Raw genomic sequence first — 20416 nt, 5'->3', positions numbered from 1 at the left:
GTTTTAATTTAATGGTGCCTACCGGAAGTACTCCTGGATTTTATTTCTTGACATTTGTTTAATGTTTAATACTTGTAATTGCTGCGACCCATGTTTTTATCGAAAATGTTTGAAAAAATAAATAAATAATCATAAAAGACAATAAATTGTTAAAATTGTAAGTCCAAATTTGTGCAATAAGTAAGTATGATCCCGTATATACTACCACGTAGTCACGTTGAACAGGGAGAGAACCAAAGCGTCCGGTGAACATTGAAATGTACTCGTTTTTATGTTTCCTAAATTAGTCCTACATCTACCAACAAAAAAATGAGCATGGAATGGCAGATTTAAGCTTAACTATTTTTAAAATTTAAAAAGCGTACAGTAAAGTTTTTTTAATTGTGAGCTGGCGTGTAAACAATAACTTGTTTCTATTTGTAGAAAACATTGTAATACCTTTTAAAACTGATGTGTTCTTTTTCAACAGTATTTATAAAGGGCGTAATGCTATCGCCTGTATTTGTGTGAAAGGCATCATAAACAATATAATCCAGCTTTACCTGAACGCACCATGACGCAGTTGTTTCTGTGGATTCTAATTGGCCAGCTTTGCAGTGGGAAAAACAGGACACGCCATATTGACAGTTTTTGAAGAGATTGCTACATTTCTCCGGGAAAATGACTAAATAGTAAGTGTCAGCTTCTTATAAAATGTTCTAAGTGAGATTTTTTATATAAGAGTTAATATTAATACAGTAAGACGTCTAATTGTATACAATGGAAACGAAATTTCAGATGGTGTCTCTCGGTGTTAGCTTCATCCGTTAGCGTCGGTGTTGGGGGCGGTTCGGGGCTCTGTGTCGCTGTAGAGCCTCATCAAGCCGTTTACCTCTTTCAACTTCCCTTTATTTGGTCTTTATTTCGCAGGGAGTTTTTTTTTTTTTTTTGTATCAACGGCAGACTCTAAGATGGTGCACACCGGGGCTACGGAAGTGACCTCCGTGGAGGATTGCTCCTCCAATCAGGGGTCTAGTGTCTGCCTGCGGAGTCGGTTGTGCTCCAGTGACAGAGACTGTCAGGTGCGGGCTTTCAGGGTGGCTCTTCTGTCCAATCTGGGGCCCTACGAACCCCTTCTGACCTACCTGCAGTCTGTTCTGGTGTGGGAAAGACCTTTTCACAGTGTCCTCCTGTACATTGTTGTCAACATTGCGTTCTGGTAAGTTGTCATGTTGTGTGAAAGTGTGGGTGAGAAGCTGCCTGCAAACAGGTGGTGCAAGTACTTCATCAGTCATTTCAAGCAACTCGTGGTGTACTACGTGGTGTAGGGTTATCTTCTCAGTTTTCTTTTTTTTTTTTTATTTAAAATTTTTTAATTAATGTGAATGCTGTACGCATTTGTTTACTCATTTGTTTCACTTATTACATAATTATTTAAAATGTTTTTAAACTAATAATACTGCAAATTAATACATTTTAAGGGTGTTACTATCTTCCTGTGTGTGTTAGCTTTAATTTCTCATAAACCTAAAAAGGACTGTTTCATCTTCCATTAGAAGGACTGTGTAGCTTGTAATTGTAGTACAGTTCTTCAATGGATTTGGTGACCCAGATAAAACTTGAATTGCAAACCAACAGCAAATTCTTTAAGTTAATCTTCAGGTTGGTCAAAGTCTGGATAAGAACATTTTCAATTTCTTATGCTCTTATATTAAGAAGCAGTAAGAGGCTTTGATTAATTACTAAGATCCCAGGCAGTGTAAATAAGTTCTGAATAACAAAATTGAACAGAATTAAATACAAAATTGGTTACAGAATTGTTTGCTGGAATTGCAATTTAAGTGTACCTTTTCTGTTATTGAATGTATTCCAGTTTAAAAACATTCGTCTTCATTGCAGAACTCAAATCAGTGCATTATAAATACAGAATTAATAGATGTTACCATAGACTAACATGTCTACCACATTTCCTCCCACTACTGAGAACGCCTTCCAACCCATCCACATCTACAGAGTGACATAAAGTCATATTAGACTTAAAATACTAACAGTAAGAACATCAAAATTGCAACTTTAGGTACAGTAATGTATTTTTTACAAATACATAACATCTCTAAACCAGTTTTGGAAAGTTGGAGGCTGTTGATCTTTCCAGTGAAAACAGTACAGCATCTGACAGCCAAAAAGGATAATTGCTAAATACTGTACGTGTGGTCATGAGGAATGTCACTGGAACCTTTTAGCGTATGAATCACAGATATTTCCAAATGTGTTCAACTTAGGGCAAGATCAAAATCTGTGTATATGATCTAAATGTTGACCTTTGCAGCAAGGACATGAAGGATCAATATTTTCCTCTCGGTCTAAAAGTGTTTCTTTATTTCTTCTGAATCAAACGAAGGGGTGCCTACTAAGGGTTTTGTGGTCCAGTGCATTCTGCACAAAGTTGCCAAGTTATGCAACGTTCTGCATTCAGGCTTCCCTCAATTGTCTGTTGAGGATTTTCTGTCTGATTTTTCCTGCAGGTTCTTTGCTCTGACGTCACTGCGTTTGCTGTTCCTGCTGGCTACTGGCCTGGCGGTGCTTGTATTTGCAGATACCTGGAGGAATAAGATCTGGCCAGTAATTAGAGGTGCTGCAGTTTGCTTTAAGGGGGGGGTTATTCAAGTTATTCATGCAGGTTATTCTAACATGAACTGTGTATGACTTTATAAATATTTTTTATTTCTCTTCACAGTCAGAAAGTTGGACGACTCAGAAAATGAGAGGTTTGTTTTAGTTGCAGCAGTTCATTTTTATACAAATTATTGTAACAGCGTTCATCGGCTCGTTCAGCACTTAATCATTATAAAGCGTTGTCTGTTTATCCAGCTGGGGACTGGTGCAGCCTGGCGTCCTCAGTGTGCCTGAACTGTGCCACCACTTAGCAGAGGCCTGGGTCAGTGCATCAGTTTTCAAATCCAGCATGGTGCAATACAAACGGCAAAACCCTGGCAATGTGAGGACACACATCTAAAATAAGTTGATAAATGCATGCTAAACGCCTATTTGGATTAACAATTTTGTCGTTAATGTGATAAATACTAATCCATCCAGACTCGCTAAGCACTTAAAAAATGCTCAGTGGTCAACATTTTGCGGTTTCTCTGACCTCTAACCATGTGTGTCTTGATTTTCTCTGACAGTTCTGCATCCTGATCTGTGGAGTTTTCTCCTGTTTGGCTATGATTGGATACTACATTCCTGGATTGGTGCTGTTTTACTCTGCATGTGAGTCCCAGCAGCTTAACCAGTTCTGACTACGGATCCACACTCTATTATAAGGCTATGTTGGCAGAGAATCGTAGCCTGACCAGTCTGATTAAAACTGCATGGGTGATGAAATCAGATATGTGGGGCTCTGGTACCAGGGCCCGCTCTGTGAGGTGATTAAAGCTGGGATGGGACATACAAGACGGGAGCGAGGGAGGGCAGGAAGCTAAGGAGGTCAGAGCAAAGAGTGGGCTAATCTCCATCCTTTAACTAGTGAAGGCTGCAAAGCTCAGCAGCAAGGACCAATCTATAGCAGCTTGTTTGCTACATGCTAACACCCTGTTACCTCTACAAGAGTTTGTTGGTTTATGGAGCCTAATAGGCATGTGGTTGTCCGCACAGTCCACAAAGTAAATCTGTTCAGATCAAAATTAAAATCTTAAGGAGAACATTTTTTCCTCTTACAGGAACCTAAACGAAAAATTCCCTCCTGTAATAACGGGTGATCTTTTTCCTCCTGCTATAGTGTTGGCCACTCTCTTCACTCCGCTGGCTGCCTATCACCGGGTTTTACAGCATGTGTATGTCAAGCTGGAGCCAGTCCTGCAGTGGCTAGACTTCAGTGTTCGTGGATACATGATGTCAAAGCCCATTGATAATCAATGTAAGTTATACATACACTTTCATCCATGCATCAAAAGCCCCTTTCACATCATTGTTCTGCAATGATCAGGCAACCAGAAACCCACCCACACCTTTTCCAGATCACTCTGTCCTTTAACATCTCGATCCACTGTGATGAGGGGCTGCGTGTGCTTTCAGAGCATGCAGCCTGGATAAACTAGCAGCATTCACCTGAATATATAAGGAGATATACACGATATTGCCAAAGTACTGGGTCATCCCTCTCAATCACCAAATTCAGCTGTTCAAGTCATTTCCATGACCACAGCTGAATGAAATCAATGACCTACAGTTAACCCCAAAATATCAATACCTCTGAAAGATTCAGATGTAAAACTTCTGTTATTATTTACATGTTATGAAAAAAATGTCAGGCCAGTTATTTATACCCTTCCCAGTAATGAATGGAAAAATCTGATTTGGCATGAAGCAACCAAACCCTTCTTATAATTGCTAACCAGTTTTTTACATGTTTCCCCTGGTAGTCCCCTCCCATTTATCTTTGGTGATGAGCTCCAAGTCTTTGAGGTCGGAAGGTCTTCTTGCCATTACCCTAATCTTTAGCTTCCTCTACAGCTTTTTTAACAGTTTCCAGTCAAAAGAAACATGTTGGTAAAATTAAAAGAATACTTTAAACCTAAATATGCCAGGGTATTAATAATTTTAGGCATAACTGGAAGCATGCTGCCAATCCAGCGGATGAGTCGGGGTTTAGCAGGTACCAGGAGAGCAGCACTTGCCTGACTGCCCTGTGCAAAAGTGTATAGTTTGATCCAGAGAGGATTATGGTATGGGGCTTTTTTTCAGGAGTTGGGCTCGACATCTTAGTTCTGGTGAAAGGAGCTCTTAACGAAACACTAATAAACATTATAAAAAAGCTCTTGTAGAATAGTTTAAGCAGTTTTAGCTGCAAAGGGTGGGCCAACGCCATCTTCAAGCCTTTGTATTAAAAGTATTAAAGTTGATCTTTAGGTTGGGGACTTCGTCTATCTGGCTTTGTCAAGATCTTCATACAGGCTACTCACATGCATTCAGTGCTTTGAGTACAAGCAACATTGTTGTGCAACATCTACAACAGATTCTGCTGATAAATGTTTTTCACTGATCAGACGGACACATGGGGACCATGCAGTGTCTCTGCTCTGTTTGCACCTGCAGACTCCAGCTGCTGCTGTCTTTTTTTTTTTTTTTTTCATATCACTACGTCACAGTCGTTCCACAATTCTTTATGGCGCCTTACAATTTACAGTAGTTCCAGGTTTGTGACTACCTCCCAAAGTGGACAAGAGGCACAACATTGTTCGGTTGAACTAAAGACTTTCTATTCCATGTCGGTGCCTTTCACATGATTGCGACGCATACAGAACAGGTGAAGATGGAAGAATGAGGTCTGACATAAAAGGGGCAAATTTCCACTGTTGTAATTTGTCCTCTTGTGAAGGTTAATTGCCCTCTAGTGGTAGTAAGCCACATGTTTCGTTTTAAAGAAGGAGGCATTTTTCCTGTGTTTCGTTGTTGATGTACAATGAATTGTTTTTTTTTGTTTTTTTCACATTTCATAACATTACAACCACAGACAGATGTTTATGTGTTCAGAGATTTTGTGTGAAAGAATTACACAAAGTCAGGCAGAACGTAAGAAGTGGAAGGAAAATTATAAATGGTTTTCACTTTTTTCAGAAATAAAAATCTGAAAATGTGGCCTCCATTTGTGTTCAGCCCCCTGAGAAAATTCTTTGTTAGAACCACATTTCGCTGCAACTGCAGCTTCAAGTATTGTGGGTTTTGTTTTGGGCATCTATAGACTATAAAAACAATAAAATACATTGAAGTTAGTGGTTTCACTCACTTATAGGTGCAATAAAAAGGACTACCTCATGCTTTACATGTGTATTTACTACTTTGCAAAGTTAATTTCAGCACCACTATTTAGCTGTGTATATTTATTTTTTACTCTTTGTTGCATATATTTTTACTGATTGTTATTTATTGTTAGATTTATCTTTGTATGTTATACTTAGTTTTTCTTTTTGATTAAGTATTAGGCTTCTTAACGGGGACCTGAGTCTGAATTTCATACCTTAACATGTAAATGTGAGTTGGTATGACAATAAAAATCTTTGAATCCTTATCCTGAAAAAAATGGTTCAAGTTGCATGAAGAATTTTGCAAGCTACTGACATGATCTTTTTCAGATGTTATTCATCTAAACCAGAACATAAATAGTAATTTTCTTCTTGTTTTACTTCCTGTAGTGGCTCTACGGGATTGATTTAGTGGGAATATTCAGGTACTATCTGTCTGCTGTACTTTGCAGTCCTGCGAAGACCCATACGAGGTGCAGCCTCAGATGACGCGAGTGACAGTGAGGAAGAGTTGGCTGCGTTTTGCCCAACAGTAAGCCTGTTGACCTTCCAAACCCTCTCAATATTACTCTTAAACTGGAATGACTAACGTTTTAGCAGTAATAAATGCCTAGTGTCTGCTCTTTTATGCTCAGATAGTCACGTTGTTTACTTTTGGTGAACATAAACAACATTAATGAGAAAGCACACAGAAAAATGTTGTCAGTGCCTGCTGCTTTATCTATTCGAACCAGTAGCATACCAGAGGCACTTCCTGTAGAACAAACCTGCCTGAAGATGTTTGAAATCTATAGGAAACAGAAATTGAAAGTGAATATTTCAATTGCATGCATTTAACCATCTTCTTGGTCTGTCTTCTCCAGTTTGATGATGCTGTTGCTGCTAAGGAACTTTCACTGACCGACTCAGAGCACTCTGATGCTGAGGTGTCCTACACTGACAATGGAACCTTTAATCTTTCAAGGGGTCAGACCCCACTCACAGAGGGCTCTGAAGGTACATTTTCAGTTATTATTTATAGTGTCTGCCTTCTGCTTTCTCTCCTCTCATTTCTTGTTGTCTGTTGTCTTGTCAGATCTTGACAGACACAGTGATGCAGAGGAATCTTTTGCTCAAGATCTTCCAGACTTCCCGTCCATAAATCCTGATGCCACTTTGATGGATGATGACGATGACACAAGCATTGGGCTACCTAGTCTAGGCCTATCTGGCCCAATGAGTCACCGTGCTTCAGTGCTAGACGTGGATGCACATCTGGACTCCGACCAGGAGGATCTGGATGGAGAACTATCCCTCAGCGGCTTCCTGCCCGCCTCGGATTTCAGTGGGGAGTTAGCCGGAGCCATTGCTAGCAACATGATCCAAGCGGCGCTAGCCGGGGCCATGCAGCCTCAGCCTCCTGCCATCCAGCGTAGACAAGCCCACCCCAGAGCCATGTCCCACAGAAGCTACCGCAAACAGTCCAGCTCTGAGTTTGACACAGACTTGGATGCAGAAGACTTTGAAATGCTGGATCAGTCTGAACTGAACCAGATGGATCCATTTAGAGGAGGAGGGGGTGCAAGACGAGGCGAAAGTCAAGGTCCTAATTTCTTATCGAGCTTGCTCGGTAAGCCACAGTGAAAAGTGTGCTGTTGTGTGTGCGTCTTGATAGGCCGTGTCTAAAATGTTGACCAGCGTGGGAGACAACTTTAGGTTCTAGCTGCCCTGTTTGTGGTAGGCAACAACTCACTGTGAAGTATTTCATATTTTTCCTGTTCAACTTTGATCAGTGAGGACTATTTTTCATTATAGGCTGAGCAATAGGAAATACAACAGCTAAATAAAACAAGTTGAGACATTTGATAAAACAGCATTGTCAAAGTCAAAAATGACACTATCAAAACTTCCAGGAGAGCCCATTACATTTTTTCTACTTTTCAATCAAGAAAAACAGGGCTATACAACACAGGACCAAATATGACATTCCTGTTGCTTAAACTGTGCCATGTTTAACACTGACATTTTGGACACCATTTAATCTTAATGTTCTTTCAGTTATTGCAATAGTCTATCTTTCAAGAGACATAATTTCATTGTAGTTTCTTAACATGACATGATTACAGGAGGTGAATTTGTTTGATGTTGCAGGTTCTCGGAGCTTCATTTAAGTATTTCAAATTGTTTTTCTTTTTTGCTGATGCATATGAACACATTTTCATCAAATGTTTTTAGGGGAGGCGGAATTATTTTATCCCACATTACAGTGTTAGCTGAGGCTGAGAAGCACTGCTATGTTTTATTCGTTCTAGTTACGAACTTTTGTCCCAGGGCTTGAAGATAGTCACTGTTCTTGTGTGAATATGTTCACAACTGTTTTCATTTTCCTGCCCTCTTAGTGCCCTTGTTTAATACCTGACACAACCCATCTGAAAATAATTTACACCATGTCTTTGTATTTTAATTTGGAACCTTGTTTACATCAAAATTGTATAAAAGTTGACCTCATATTTAAAAAAAAAAACGTTTGGTACCTAAAGGTTTAAAGTGATTTTTTATAACGGTCTGTGATTTGTCTGTATGTTGGAGAAAATATGGCACTTTAAACTTGAATCATTCACAGGGATTAATTGAATCCTAATCTTAAATTTTGTTTTAATGGGTAAAAACATTAATTGCTGTTTCTTTTTTTTATTGTTTTAATCCTGCGGAAACGTTTAGCACAATTTGGGAAAAAACAAAACAAAACCGCTGGATCCTCATTTATGAAACTGAAGAAGAAAAATGATGCACCGATGGGTAGCTAGGGTGTCTTTTGGCTTGTTAGACTTGGGTTTTAATGTTTCTCAAAGCTGCTCCATTAAAGGTAAATCGTCAATTTAAAGTGTTCTCTAATTGCTAATTTAATGTGCATAGTATTGTATTTTCTTCTCCATATCTGGTTTTGATATATTTTGAAGTGCAAAAAACAATGAATAAAATGTTTGGAATTAAGTTAGTCTCTTTGGGGTTTTTCTACATGACATAAAGTAAATAACAAAAAAGATGCAAAAGGGTCTAAAACACCTACATATTATATCATGGTTCTCGTGGATGTCTCACGTATTTGGTTAATTTAAAATTACACTTTAATGCTTGTGTTTATTAAATTCAAAAAATACGTATGGAAATGTTTTCACATAAGATTTAAATAGTTGAAATGCGGAGCAAATGAAATCCACGTTAACTGTGGAATCATCCTGTGTAATGACGCTAGGGTGCGCTGTTGGCTTATTACGTCGGCTTTGAGATAACTGAAACGACAGACGTCTTACAACAATTACCTTTTTGGGGTTTTACGAACAACTCAAAAACTGAAGAGAGAACCACAAAGTTACAACTTTGTGATACAAATACTGGAGGCCAACATTGTTTAGTACATTGTCAAAATGTCTCGGTACATCTACTTAAGTTAAATTTGCCATAGAAGATCTCAGATTGGCGGGGTGAGTCGGAAAGATCTACAGGTGTGACACATCTTATTAAATAGTTGATCTTTTCCGTGACGCGCAGTTTCCGCGAAACTCAATCTGGGAAGCTAAAGTAAACCAGAAAATGAGCAAAAAGGACAACGGTAAGGAAAATAAACTCCTTAGTGTAGTTGTTAATTGTTTTAAACTCAATACAGCTAGTTATCTGGAGTGGAATATGTTGATGTTTCGCTGGATTCAGAAGAGACGCTTAGCTGTTAGCATTTAGCTAACGCTAGCTAACCTCAAGCAAAAGCGTTTGTTGCGGGAGAATATCTGAACGAGGCGCTGGCGAAGATATGTCATATAAAATAGAATCACATCAAGCAAAACCCCTATAATAAAAGTGCATTAAAGTCCATCACCATGGCAGAGTTTTAATATGTACACAGTGTTAATATGTTGTCATTTCAGGAGCCCCTGTCATCCTCGCCTATCTAAATGAGAAGAACCGTCCCTATAGTGCTCAGGATGTCTTCTGTAACTTACAGAAGCAGCATGGGTTGGGCAAAACGGTAGGATCAGTTCTTCCTTAACCTTTCTTTGTTTTCTGATTTTCTGCTCATTCTGGGTACAGCTTGTGGTGTGACTTTTGTTTTTGCAAAAACGTTTGTTTTCAGTATATATTTTTTTGGTATATTTTACTCTTTCGTGTATTTTATACTCTTGATACGTTTTGCACATCCTTAAATAAATTTTTTGGCAAATATGTAAAAGGGTTGCTATTAGATCATCATAAATAAATATTTGTTCAGCCTTTTTCACAAATCGCATCCGCAACTTCCTCAAAACTACCATACATTCAATCATTTGGATTTTTATCATTTTAAATGGTAGTTTAGGTTTTGAATGAATCTGAGGTCACAAGGGATGAATCTTCAAAGCTGTATTGTATGCAACCTGATGATGGACTGAATAACTTGCTCCAACAGGCAGTGGTCAAAGCCATGGAGCTGCTGGCTCAGGAGGGAAAGATAAAAGAGAAAACGTACGGCAAGCAAAAGATTTACTTTGCCGATCAGGTTAGTCTTTTAACCTAGAATGTTTCTTTGCTGTAGGCGGAGGGATGCGTAGGCTTATATCATCTGAATCTGGCCATTTGTAATCTCACCCACAGTCACAGTTCAGAGATGTGAATGATGCAGACCTGAAGTCCATGGATAAACAGATTTCAGAGCTCAGTGCAGAGGTGCAGAGCCTAACACAAAGCTGCAGGCAGCTAGATACAGGTAGTCTCCAGATTCAACCTTATTTTTGTTTCAGGAAACAATTTTATTGCTAACATAATAATAATCCTGTCTGATCCATTGCATGAATCCCTGTTGAAATGCATTCATTGAGAAAATATTTTCTCCTATGTGTTATAACAGAACTGAAGGAGCTGAACAGCTCCCTCACAACAGAGGAAATGATGGCAGAAATTCAGGAGCTGAAAGCTGAGTGTTCTGGGTACAGAGCACGCCTGGAGAAGATAAAGTCAGCTACAAATCATGTGACGCCAGAGGAAAAAGAGAAGGTCTTAATCGATTGAAAACATCAATTAATGTCTTAACTTGGTTGCTATTCTGCATTTCTTGTACACTAGGATGTTTGTCATTTACAGGTTTACAAAGAGCGGGATGTGTATGTGAAAGAGTGGAAAAAGAGGAAGAGATTGGTAGTGTATTATTTTTGTAAATGGATAACTTGTATGTGGTGAAGGATTGCTTTGGAAATGGTAAAATAGTTCTTTGTTCTTCTCAGGCTTCAGACATGATGAATGCCATCCTAGAGGGATATCCAAAGAGCAAAAGGGAGTTCCTGGTAAGCTAAGAAAGAAGTAATAAGATCTGTTTTCCCCAAATGTAAACTGTCTACCAATACTTTTATTTTACCGTTCGACAGGAAGAAGTGGGAGTGGAGACAGATGAGGACTGTAAGGTGGTGGTTCCCAACACCTGAAGAAAACAGCTGAGCTGCTGCTTCATCAGTGCAAGCGTGTAGCTAAGAAAACAGACATCAGAGCAATCTGAGCCACAGAGAAAACTTTATTTATAACACGTTCTTTGAATAAATAAGAGTTTAACAATTGTTGAAATGGAAAACAGAGCTAAAAGCATATCAGCTAAACATAAAATCACAAATGTTCTGGCATCCCAGAGGGATACCCGTCACGTCAGATGCAGCGTTTTCATTTTAAAGCCATAGAAGCATACCTGAGTTCACAGTAAATATGTCAACAAATAAATATTAAGACACCTTGTACATATTTAGGTTGTGTTATGAACTGCTTCATTTTTTCAATTTAAATATAGATTGTTTTTATTCAATATTGCCAGGTAATTTAATGTTCATAATAGTATCTTTGATAGTTGACTAATGCTTGACAAGTTTGTTTTTTCAAAGATTAAAGTTAACTCCACAACTTAACGAGTTTTTATTTTCTCCTTCCAACTTGCACGGTTTTTTTTTCTGTAAATGAAAATAAAATAAATTCAACTCATTAAATTCTGAAGAGTGATTTTAACCATGTCTACATAGCAAATTATTTATGGATTTATTGCATTAGACTTCATTAGTGTATCTAATAAAGCTGCCAGTGAGTTTTGAACTTTTTAAAAGTTACTGAAAGGAACAAAACCAAAAAAACACATTAAAGCAAGTTTGAATTATTTAAAACTTGATTAAATTTATCATTTATGAATTATGATTTCATTGAGTACAAAAATGTTTCAACAGCAGACAAATGCATTTTAGAGTAAGATTTATAGTAGCAGTGACGAATGGTAAAAAAAATCTGTAGTGCCAATAAAGCGATCTCACAGCAAAACTGAACATTTCCAAATATCGGCATTACAACTCATTCTAGTGATGTTAATAAAAGGCATATCAAAGTTAACACTATATGTTTAGCATCACGCTGTGAATAAACGATTTAAACTCATTCTTTCACTGAGCTGTGGTGGTGCAATGGGTTCATTTACATGGTTTTCTGCTTTGTCCGCAACAGTTTGTTTAAACACGAAGCTCTGTCACAGTAAAGACTTGATTTAAAGCAAACAGATGAATTCAGAGGCACCTACTGATTAAAACCTGTAGAGGTGTTTGTAATCCTGCAGTGATAACTCGAGAAATATTCATAATGATCTGAACTCATTTCAGGAGGAACTTGATGTTTGTGCACGGAAGCAAGAAAAGCTCTTGTGTTTAGAATGAAGGTACATGGTTACTATTAATGACAGAAGAAAGGCTTTGGTGTTCTGTATTTATTCAGAAATGCAACAGAAACAACACCATCAGTTTACTTAATCTTTAAAAAGCAGTGTGGAACCGGTAACTGTAGTTGATATTAGAGTATTGGTTAACATTTCGATAAAGAAATAGTAGGCAAACTTGGGTAAGGACTGGATAGGCCACTGCTTCTGCCCCCCCTTTTGTTTTACAGATCATTTTGTTGGAAACTTTTATTCATCTTTTCCATTTCCTGGGTGGCTCTCGCGAGGTGTTAAAGAAAGAATAGTTACTGCATGAAGTAATTACAACTAGATATTCTCTGCAAGACGCATTTCGCTTAATTATTGTTTCCTCACCGGTCTTTGCAAGAACACTCAGATGGAGTGAAAGTACTCTACACAGAGCTAAATTCCCATCAGTGAAGAGGTCAGAAGGCGACCGAAGGCAGCCGTTCATCTCTCGCTGTAGTGTTTGATGAGGTGATCGAACTGCAGGCAGGGAATCTCTGATGAGCTGAAGTGAATGCAACCCCTAGTTCACACTGACCCCACCATAAATGAAAGCCATTCTAGTCAATGGGGTAATTTACACTGGCTCCGTGGAGCTGCGGCATGACGGAGAGCACTCCTCCATCGTCTGTCAGAGATACGGATCGAGTCTATTTTTGACGGATGACGGAGCACAAATGTGTGAATTTCAATGGGGATGCATGAATGGATCCTAAAACGCATCCAGTGTGAATTGCCGCACGGCACAATTTGCGAAGGAATGACGTAGCGGACAAGGAACACAGTCTGTGTGGACTAGGGGTAAGGACTGTGGCGTGGTGTGGAGCTGATTGAAGTTTTAATTCCATCCTCGGAGGCCAGAGCAAGTTAAAAGTCAATTTCTGAAAGATAGTCCGCGGTTTCTCCTCAACTAGTAAAGCTGACCATTGAGCTGCCGAAGCACTCCAACAACAAACTCTCGCAGTGTCTGAGAAAGAAGAGAAGAAGCACACGATTAATCATTCTGCAAATTGATCTCTGATTTTTGTTTTGTGCAGCATCCATCCAAAACCATCCTTACCTGTGGCTTGCAGTGCTCCTCAATCCAGCTAAAAACACATGCAGACAATTCTTGGAAGCTGCTCATTGCAACGGAATTACTGAAAGACACGAACAGGGAGTCCATGATGTTCTGAAAGATGCTGAACTTGACCTGGTCAGATACCTGATCCTCTCCCTCCTGTGGGTGGTTCTGGTGGGCCTTCACTATGTGCTCATAGTTCCTGGAAAGAAAAACATTTGTTAGAAGCTGCAGCTTCTTTGTGGGGGCTAAAATCAACATTTCCATAAATGGTTTCCAAATCCCATCAGGATTTAAACTTATCAATGAGGAGATTAATTTCAATCAATGCTGAGGAGAGGTTTCCTCTTTGTCCATGATCAGCATTTCTTTTAAAATCCAACGTCATCTGCCAGGATGCAGGTCAGTCAGGACTTTGTAATGTAAACAATTTAGCTATCTTCACCAGATTAGGGGAGACCTTATGTTCCAAAAAAAAGAGTAAAATGCAAACCACTTCCTAACGTTTTCATGATCTTGAGGGCCATCACTTCTTTCCTTAGGACAGAAACTTCCTCTTCCTGCTTTTTCTTTTCTTTATGAAGAAAATGGATGTAGTCAATTGCTGAAATCATAAGACAAGCATGCATTAGTCAGTGATGTCTTCACAACACTGGGAAGTTATTTATTAGGCGTTGCCGTCGCTGCTTCTCTTTTTACTTCTTGTAAGTAAAAAGCAGATATTTGACCGACTCAAATTAGAGGCAAGGTCATTTATTTCAAGAAGTGAAAGTCCTACAGATCCATTAGACACAGTGATTAATTTAAACTATTTATGTCTGTTTATTTTGATGATTATCGCTTGCAGCAAATGGAAAATCCACAGTTAAGCTTCTCAGAAAGTGAAAGACCAATAAAAACAATGTTTCATACAATAATGTGCTGACTGAAATGTTTATGTACAGGTGCTGGTCATAAAATTAGAATATCATGAAAAATGTATTTCAGTAATTCCATTCAAAAAGTGAAACTTGTTTATTATATTCATTTGTTACACACAAACGGATATATTTCAAACGGTTATTTCTTTTAATTTTGATGATTATAACTGGCAACTAATGAAAACCACAAATTCAGTATCTCAGAAAATTTGAATATTACTTAAGACCAAAACAAAACAGGATTTTTAGAAATGTCGGCCAACTTGCCCTCCTTGTGCAAGGGGTCAATGGTCGTCATTTGGACAACTGTCAAGTCAGCAATCTTCCCCATGATTGAGTAGCTTACAGAATTAGACTGAGAGACCATTTACAGGCCTTTGCAGGAGTTAATAAGCCGATTAGAGCGTGGCACCAGGTGACTACAATACTGAAACTTTTTACAATATTCTAATTTTCTGAGATACTGAATTTGTGGTTTTCATTAGTTGCCAGTTATAATCATCAAAATTAAAAGAAATAAACATTTGAAACATATCCGTCTGTGTGTAACGAATGAATAAAATAAACAAGTTTCACTTTTTGAATGGAATTACTGAAATAAATCAATTTTTTCATGTTATTCTAAATTTATGACCAGCACCTATACGGCAGTTTGTGCACTCAATACGTGTAGCTCCTGTTGTATGAATTACTGCACCAATGCAACGTAGCATGGAGATGATGAGCCTGTGGCTCTGCTGAGACGTTAAGGAAGGCCAGGTTGCTTCCATAGCGGCCTTCAGCTCATCTGGTGTCTCTCATCTTCCTCCTCACAATACCATATAGATTCTCTACAGGGTTTAGGTTAGGCCATTTTAGTAGCCAATCAGGCTCAGTGGTACCAGGGCCATGAAGGCAGCCATTGGGACTTTTGGCATTGTGGGCAGGTGCCAAGCCCTACTGAAAAATGAAATCCATCTCCATAAATCTTGTCAGCAGAGGGGAAAAATTAAGTGCTTAAAATTTCCTGGTATCTCACTGCACTGACTTTAGACTTGGTCAAACACAGTGGACCAACACCAGCAGATGTTATGGCTCACCAAATCATCACCACTGGACCTCAAGCAACTTTTCTGTCTATCTCTGCTTCTCCTCCAGACTGACAGCTTGATTTTCCCAATGCCAATTTTACTTTGATGGGAAAAAAGACCACTGAGCAACAATCCAGGCCTTTTTCCCCTTAGCCCAGGTAAGTTTCTTCTGACTTGACTCTGGTTCAAGTTTGGCCTAACAAAAGGAATGTGATAGTGGTAGTCCATGTCCTGTATACACTTATGTGTGGTGGTCTTTGAAGCACGGATTCCAAACACTTGAACAGACTTCGCTTCACAATCCTCTCAAGGATGCAGTTATCCCTGTTGCTTGTGCACCTTTTTCTACCACACTTTTTTCTTCCACTCAATTTGCCATTAATATGATTGGATATACCACTCTATAGAGCTTGTTTAGTAAAGACTTCCTGTGGAGCATGGCTGTCTGCTGCCATAGCATAACATTTCTTTTTGTTATGTCGGCCATTGTAATCTTGTAATTTTCAGAGGAACTGAGTTTTTGGTTTCCTCTCTAAGGGTGTATTCACACCAGGAAAGTCCTTTGGTCAGCTTGTTTGGACCGGACCAAAAGCGAACTTTATTTTTTTTCATTTAGAGCGGTTTGTTTTCACATAGTACTTTTTGCAAGTGAACTATTACTTGTAAACAAAGCCACGCGGGTGACGATCATTGTTCCCATTGGACAGAAATGACGGGGGCGGGACAGAGCACAGACCCAGAAATTTAGGAAAACATCTGTAGACGTGCTGCGTGCAGCGCTTCTGTTCTGTATATTTGTGCCGTTATTACAGCTGCAATATTATTGTGAGAGTCAAGAGCAGCTCATTCCACACAGACATTGAGACGTTCCATTTATAATGTTGGAACCCCGTCAGAGAATGCGTGCTGAACGCCGACGTTCTCTACGTCCCCTGTCCCACAACAAGCCAGTAATGTTGCTAAGCAACACACAGCTTATCAGGTATGATTACCTTACAACACACACCTTTGCTACTGGCTATGGTGGGTTTTTATGTCCAAAGAGACATATGCTTTTTGTAGTTGGTTCGGATCGGGGCCGGTTTATATTCAGACCATAAGTGAACCGCACCAGAGTCCGTTTGGAAGCGGACCGAGACCACCTCAAAAAGTGGGTCTCGGTCCGGTTGTTTGGTCCGGACCAGGGTTCGCTTGAGTGTATACACACCTGCACAAAAGGTCCGGACCAAGGGGGGAAACGAACTCTGGTCCGTCCAAAGCGGACCAAAAGTGGCAAGTGTGAATACACCCTTAGTTGTAATGATCAAAATGTGCAGAAATAAACACTTGAAAAGCATCATATTGTGTGTAATGACATGACACTATATGATGTTCAGTTTCACTTTTTAAATTGAGTTACTGACATAAACGTTTTCAATGACAATTTAACGTTTTAAAATGCCCCAAATCTCAGATTTAAAGCTCAGTCCTAATAAAATACATTAGCCTTCTACATCTTTGGTGCATCTCAAAATATGCACCTAAATTTAACAATCAAGGGTAATTAGTTCCGGTTGGTAGGATGTAATGGGAGAGAAAACTGACTTCAGTCAGTCTCAATATCTTAAAATTTGTAAAGTATTTGCTTGTTACATCATACTTTTCTGAAGAATAGTAGCCTTGCTGATCTTCTGTGCTCCGACGGCAAACTCGGACTGCTGTTGGCAGGTTGGAACAATTCCCTGAAGGTCATCATAGCCTTTCTGATGTTGGAATATGAGAATAAAATTAGAAAGTGCTAAAGTATGTTGCACTTTTGATGATAGTTGAAAAATAAAAAATTGACATGCTGGTCTGACGTCACCTTGATTGCATCTCTGCGCTTCTGCTCAGCTTGTGTGTGTGCTTGTCTCCGTCGATCTTTATACGAGTTCTTATATGACGTCTCATGTCTCTGGTCACTGTCCTCATCATCTGTTTGGGTACAAATTCATTGTTATTGTGAAAACATGCCTGTGGTAATGGCCACCAGCAAAATATGTTGGTTTAGCTACAAAATTAACCCGCAGTATATTTTCACATAGTTGAAATATTTCCTTACATTTATACCTGAAAGTATTTGCATGCCGGATTTACCCCCACTCCCAGAAACGTGGTCAACAACGTAATATTTTCAATTACAGCTAAATGTTATTTTTCTGTGCTTTAACCAAGTCGAATTTCAAACAGACCTTTAGAAAATGCAACTAAAACTTGAGCAGAGTTTTGCATATTTATTATAAAGGTATCACGTCTACATTCCTAGAGCAGATTTTATCAGGTTATTTTTGTTTTAGGTACTGTTACCGTGCCCAAACACTCGTTTCAAAAACCCCCAACTAGCATAATGGCAGGTTTTCTCCTTTTACAGAAGGCACCAAGTGTGTGCAATTTGTATTTACCTTTTTTTTTTTTTTTTTTTATCATTTTAGGATGAGGAAAATTAAAGTAACAAGCATGCATCACAAGAAGGGTCCCACTGTATTAGGAAAACCCAAAATTTTATTATTATTTTTTGAAAATCTTGATACCGATTGCAATTAACCCACCTTTTCCCCACTCTTATCCAGATCATCCCACTAATCTCATTGAGTTTAAACATCTTGATCACTGAGATCTACATCATGCGAGGGCAAACAAGGCAGTAAAAGTACATAAATCTGGCCAAATATACTGGCAGGCATTTAAATGTATGACAACTAAATTATAACCGCCTATCAAAGATTGCATGAAAGCAGATTGTGATTATGATGATTGCTATTCAGGGTTGCTATGTATTTGGCATTACTGCATTTTTTTTTTTTTTTATTCTGGACATTTGAGCATGAGGTATCAACTTATTTTTTTAACTCCATACTCCATTGGTCAGTATAGGAATTTAGCCTGAGCATATGGATAAATAAAGGGTTGAGATTAGGCCTTGTTTGTCCAGGTTTTGTACATTTAAGTGTTTCTTTACTGATCTGAGTTGTTTTTGACAAGAATAAAAAGGTAGCTAGAATGAGATAAATCTGCAACCTTTGCGGTCAGTGTTTGTTATATAAAACTTTGATTGTACAGCATTTTTATCTTGAATGTTATGACCGAATCAAACTGAAGCTTTATACTTTATTATCTGTAGGTTCCAAAAATAACGAAGCAACACATTGCTAATAGTGGCTTCCGAGTTACAGACTGCTTAATAAGCCACACATTTTATTGGAATCTGAACTAACTTCGATCAGATCTATTTCAGAATCAATCATTCTTGGACTCAAAAATCAATCTGCATTTAGTCTCGTAGACTGAATGCAGATTCTTTGGAGCGTTGTTACCTTTATTAAGTTTGTGATACAGATATTCTACGTAAGCAAGACAATACCTGTATTTGGCACTGAAGAGGCACTTGTAGAGCCAATACTGTTTGCTCTCGACACAATGCTACCTTTTCTGGCGGTCTCAGCAAAGAAACCTGAATAACAAAACAACAGTCATCAAAAGATTAAAATGAAAATACACAAAGTTATTATCATGTATATTATATGAGATTAGGGAGATCAAGGACAAAATATCTGAGAAAAGACAAAATATGCCCTGAAAGAAGTACTCACTGGTGTCAAAGCCATTGTCGCTGAAAGCCCCGTCTGTCTGCCCAGACATCACCAAGCAGCAAAAAAAGAAAGAAAACATGAATTGTGAGGTTGGAATTACAAAGGGAAAATAGGTGCCGTCCTAAATATGTTGTCAAAAGAACCAACAACAAACCAGCCCCAGTCCCCCTACTGAGCCTGGCTTGGTTTGTCTTTTACAAGGACAAAATGATGTGTTAAATAGATCCATTGCTCAATGTAGGGCACCACAACATAATGGTTTGTTTGCCTGGTTCTGTTGGTCCAGATTTTCCACTGAGTATGGTGGAAGAAAACATGCAAACCACTGTCAACTGTTCCATTAAAATCAAGTGTATTTTAGCAGTACAAAAACTAGTCGGAGAAAATGAAAATGCTCCAAGTTGATTAACAGGATCCATAAACAAATTATTATTTTTATTATTAAACGAGTTTGCACGCCAAAATAAATCTTGGGTTAAATCCTAAATAACAAAAGAGAATACAGGGATATTCATTGACACAAACAGGTCTTAGTGTGAGACTAAAAAAAAAGAAAGAAAGAAAACAAAACGTACTAAACAGGATGAAGTGGTTATTTAACGCCACAAGTCAAACTCTTCAAAAAACTGTGAATCTAACTTAAATCTTTAAATGTAGTTTAACGATTTAGCTAATTTTTATGTTTGTGGGAGAAAAACTAGTTCATAAAAATAAATATCACATGGGAAACACGACTTTCTCTTTTTTTTTTTTCGGCTTTGTTTACTTTGCTAGTTGCTAGCCATCTGTTCCAACGTTACGGAACGTGATGAAGCTAACGTTACATTAGCTTCGAGGCTACTACAGCTCCGTTAAAAACGTCAGCATTTCAAAACAGAGAAACAGTCTTAACAAACATTACAGATGTCCTCTTAAAGACATTAAGCGGGAAGCTGAAATGTGGTTTATAACAGAGGCTTACTTTCCAGTGGTCCTCTGGAGACGTTGTCGGATCCGTCATTTTGGAATGCTAAATAAACTAATAGCGCAGTTGCCTTCAGGTGCTCCTCAGAAAATGATTACAAATATTCCAGAAGAATCATGCAGTGATTGACTTTTGCCACACAGAGACGCTGTTTCATCACACTTGTCACGTTTAACTGTCTTTGCTTGACGTAAATACAGTACAATAAATGACCCTGCAGTCATATAGTAAAACTAATAAATGTCCAGGTGAATAAACAGCTTCGTCATTTTGGAATGACAAAGCTGCCTTCAAGTGTTCCTCGG

At 38.5% G+C, this 20416-nt stretch overlaps 3 protein-coding genes across 3 annotated transcripts; 2 read left to right on the top strand and 1 right to left on the bottom strand.

The window, feature by feature from the left end:
• The first annotated feature begins 557 nt into the window (after window positions 1-557).
• On the top strand, window positions 558-8753 carry LOC124864002 (reticulophagy regulator 3-like). The gene is made up of 10 exons (XM_047358603.1): window positions 558-671; window positions 910-1198; window positions 2505-2611; window positions 2717-2747; window positions 2851-2977; window positions 3165-3249; window positions 3758-3895; window positions 6233-6312; window positions 6644-6776; window positions 6856-8753. The coding sequence occupies exons 2-10, from the start codon at window positions 951-953 to the stop codon at window positions 7401-7403; spliced, it is 1497 nt and encodes a 498-aa protein (XP_047214559.1). The 5' UTR covers window positions 558-671; window positions 910-950; the 3' UTR covers window positions 7404-8753.
• A 347-nt stretch (window positions 8754-9100) lies between these two features.
• LOC124863776 (homologous-pairing protein 2 homolog) lies at window positions 9101-11774 on the top strand. Its single transcript, XM_047358256.1, has 8 exons — window positions 9101-9372; window positions 9683-9783; window positions 10201-10290; window positions 10386-10497; window positions 10639-10784; window positions 10872-10925; window positions 11012-11071; window positions 11153-11774. Exons 1-8 carry the CDS (start codon window positions 9354-9356, stop codon window positions 11207-11209), a joined length of 639 nt encoding a protein of 212 aa, XP_047214212.1. The 5' UTR covers window positions 9101-9353; the 3' UTR covers window positions 11210-11774.
• A 985-nt stretch (window positions 11775-12759) lies between these two features.
• Window positions 12760-20394, bottom strand: LOC124863775 (max-like protein X). The gene is made up of 8 exons (XM_047358255.1): window positions 20109-20394; window positions 19148-19184; window positions 18919-19008; window positions 17383-17492; window positions 17179-17281; window positions 14054-14153; window positions 13550-13751; window positions 12760-13456 (listed from the first exon to the last, which is right to left on the bottom strand). Exons 1-8 carry the CDS (start codon window positions 20145-20147, stop codon window positions 13400-13402), a joined length of 738 nt encoding a protein of 245 aa, XP_047214211.1. The 5' UTR covers window positions 20148-20394; the 3' UTR covers window positions 12760-13399.
• Between the last annotated feature and the right edge of the window lie 22 nt (window positions 20395-20416).

This window comes from Girardinichthys multiradiatus, chromosome Y (assembly GCF_021462225.1).
Source record: "Girardinichthys multiradiatus isolate DD_20200921_A chromosome Y, DD_fGirMul_XY1, whole genome shotgun sequence".
NCBI lineage: Eukaryota > Metazoa > Chordata > Actinopteri > Cyprinodontiformes > Goodeidae > Girardinichthys > Girardinichthys multiradiatus.
Note: the sequence above shows the minus strand (reverse complement) of the source record. Positions and strands in the feature narration are given on the sequence as shown.

Bases quoted from the DNA above. Each gene is read 5' to 3' on its own strand.
- LOC124863776 (XM_047358256.1), top strand. The intron at 10,785-10,871 runs GTCTTAATCGAT...TGTCATTTACAG, and splicing joins CGCCAGAGGAAAAAGAGAAG to GTTTACAAAGAGCGGGATGT. The intron at 11,072-11,152 runs GTAAGCTAAGAA...ACCGTTCGACAG, and splicing joins AGAGCAAAAGGGAGTTCCTG to GAAGAAGTGGGAGTGGAGAC.
- LOC124864002 (XM_047358603.1), top strand. From the start codon at position 951: ATGGTGCACACCGGGGCTACGGAAGTGACCTCCGTGGAGGATTGCTCC. The intron at 2,612-2,716 runs GTGCTGCAGTTT...TTCTCTTCACAG, and splicing joins GATCTGGCCAGTAATTAGAG to TCAGAAAGTTGGACGACTCA. The intron at 2,978-3,164 runs GTGAGGACACAC...TTTCTCTGACAG, and splicing joins AACGGCAAAACCCTGGCAAT to TTCTGCATCCTGATCTGTGG.
- LOC124863775 (XM_047358255.1), bottom strand. From the start codon at position 20,147: ATGACGGATCCGACAACGTCTCCAGAGGACCACTGGAAA. The intron at 14,154-17,178 runs GTATGATGTAAC...TTATGATTTCAG, and splicing joins GGCTACTATTCTTCAGAAAA to CAATTGACTACATCCATTTT. The intron at 13,457-13,549 runs GTAAGGATGGTT...CTTCTTTCTCAG, and splicing joins AGGAGCACTGCAAGCCACAG to ACACTGCGAGAGTTTGTTGT.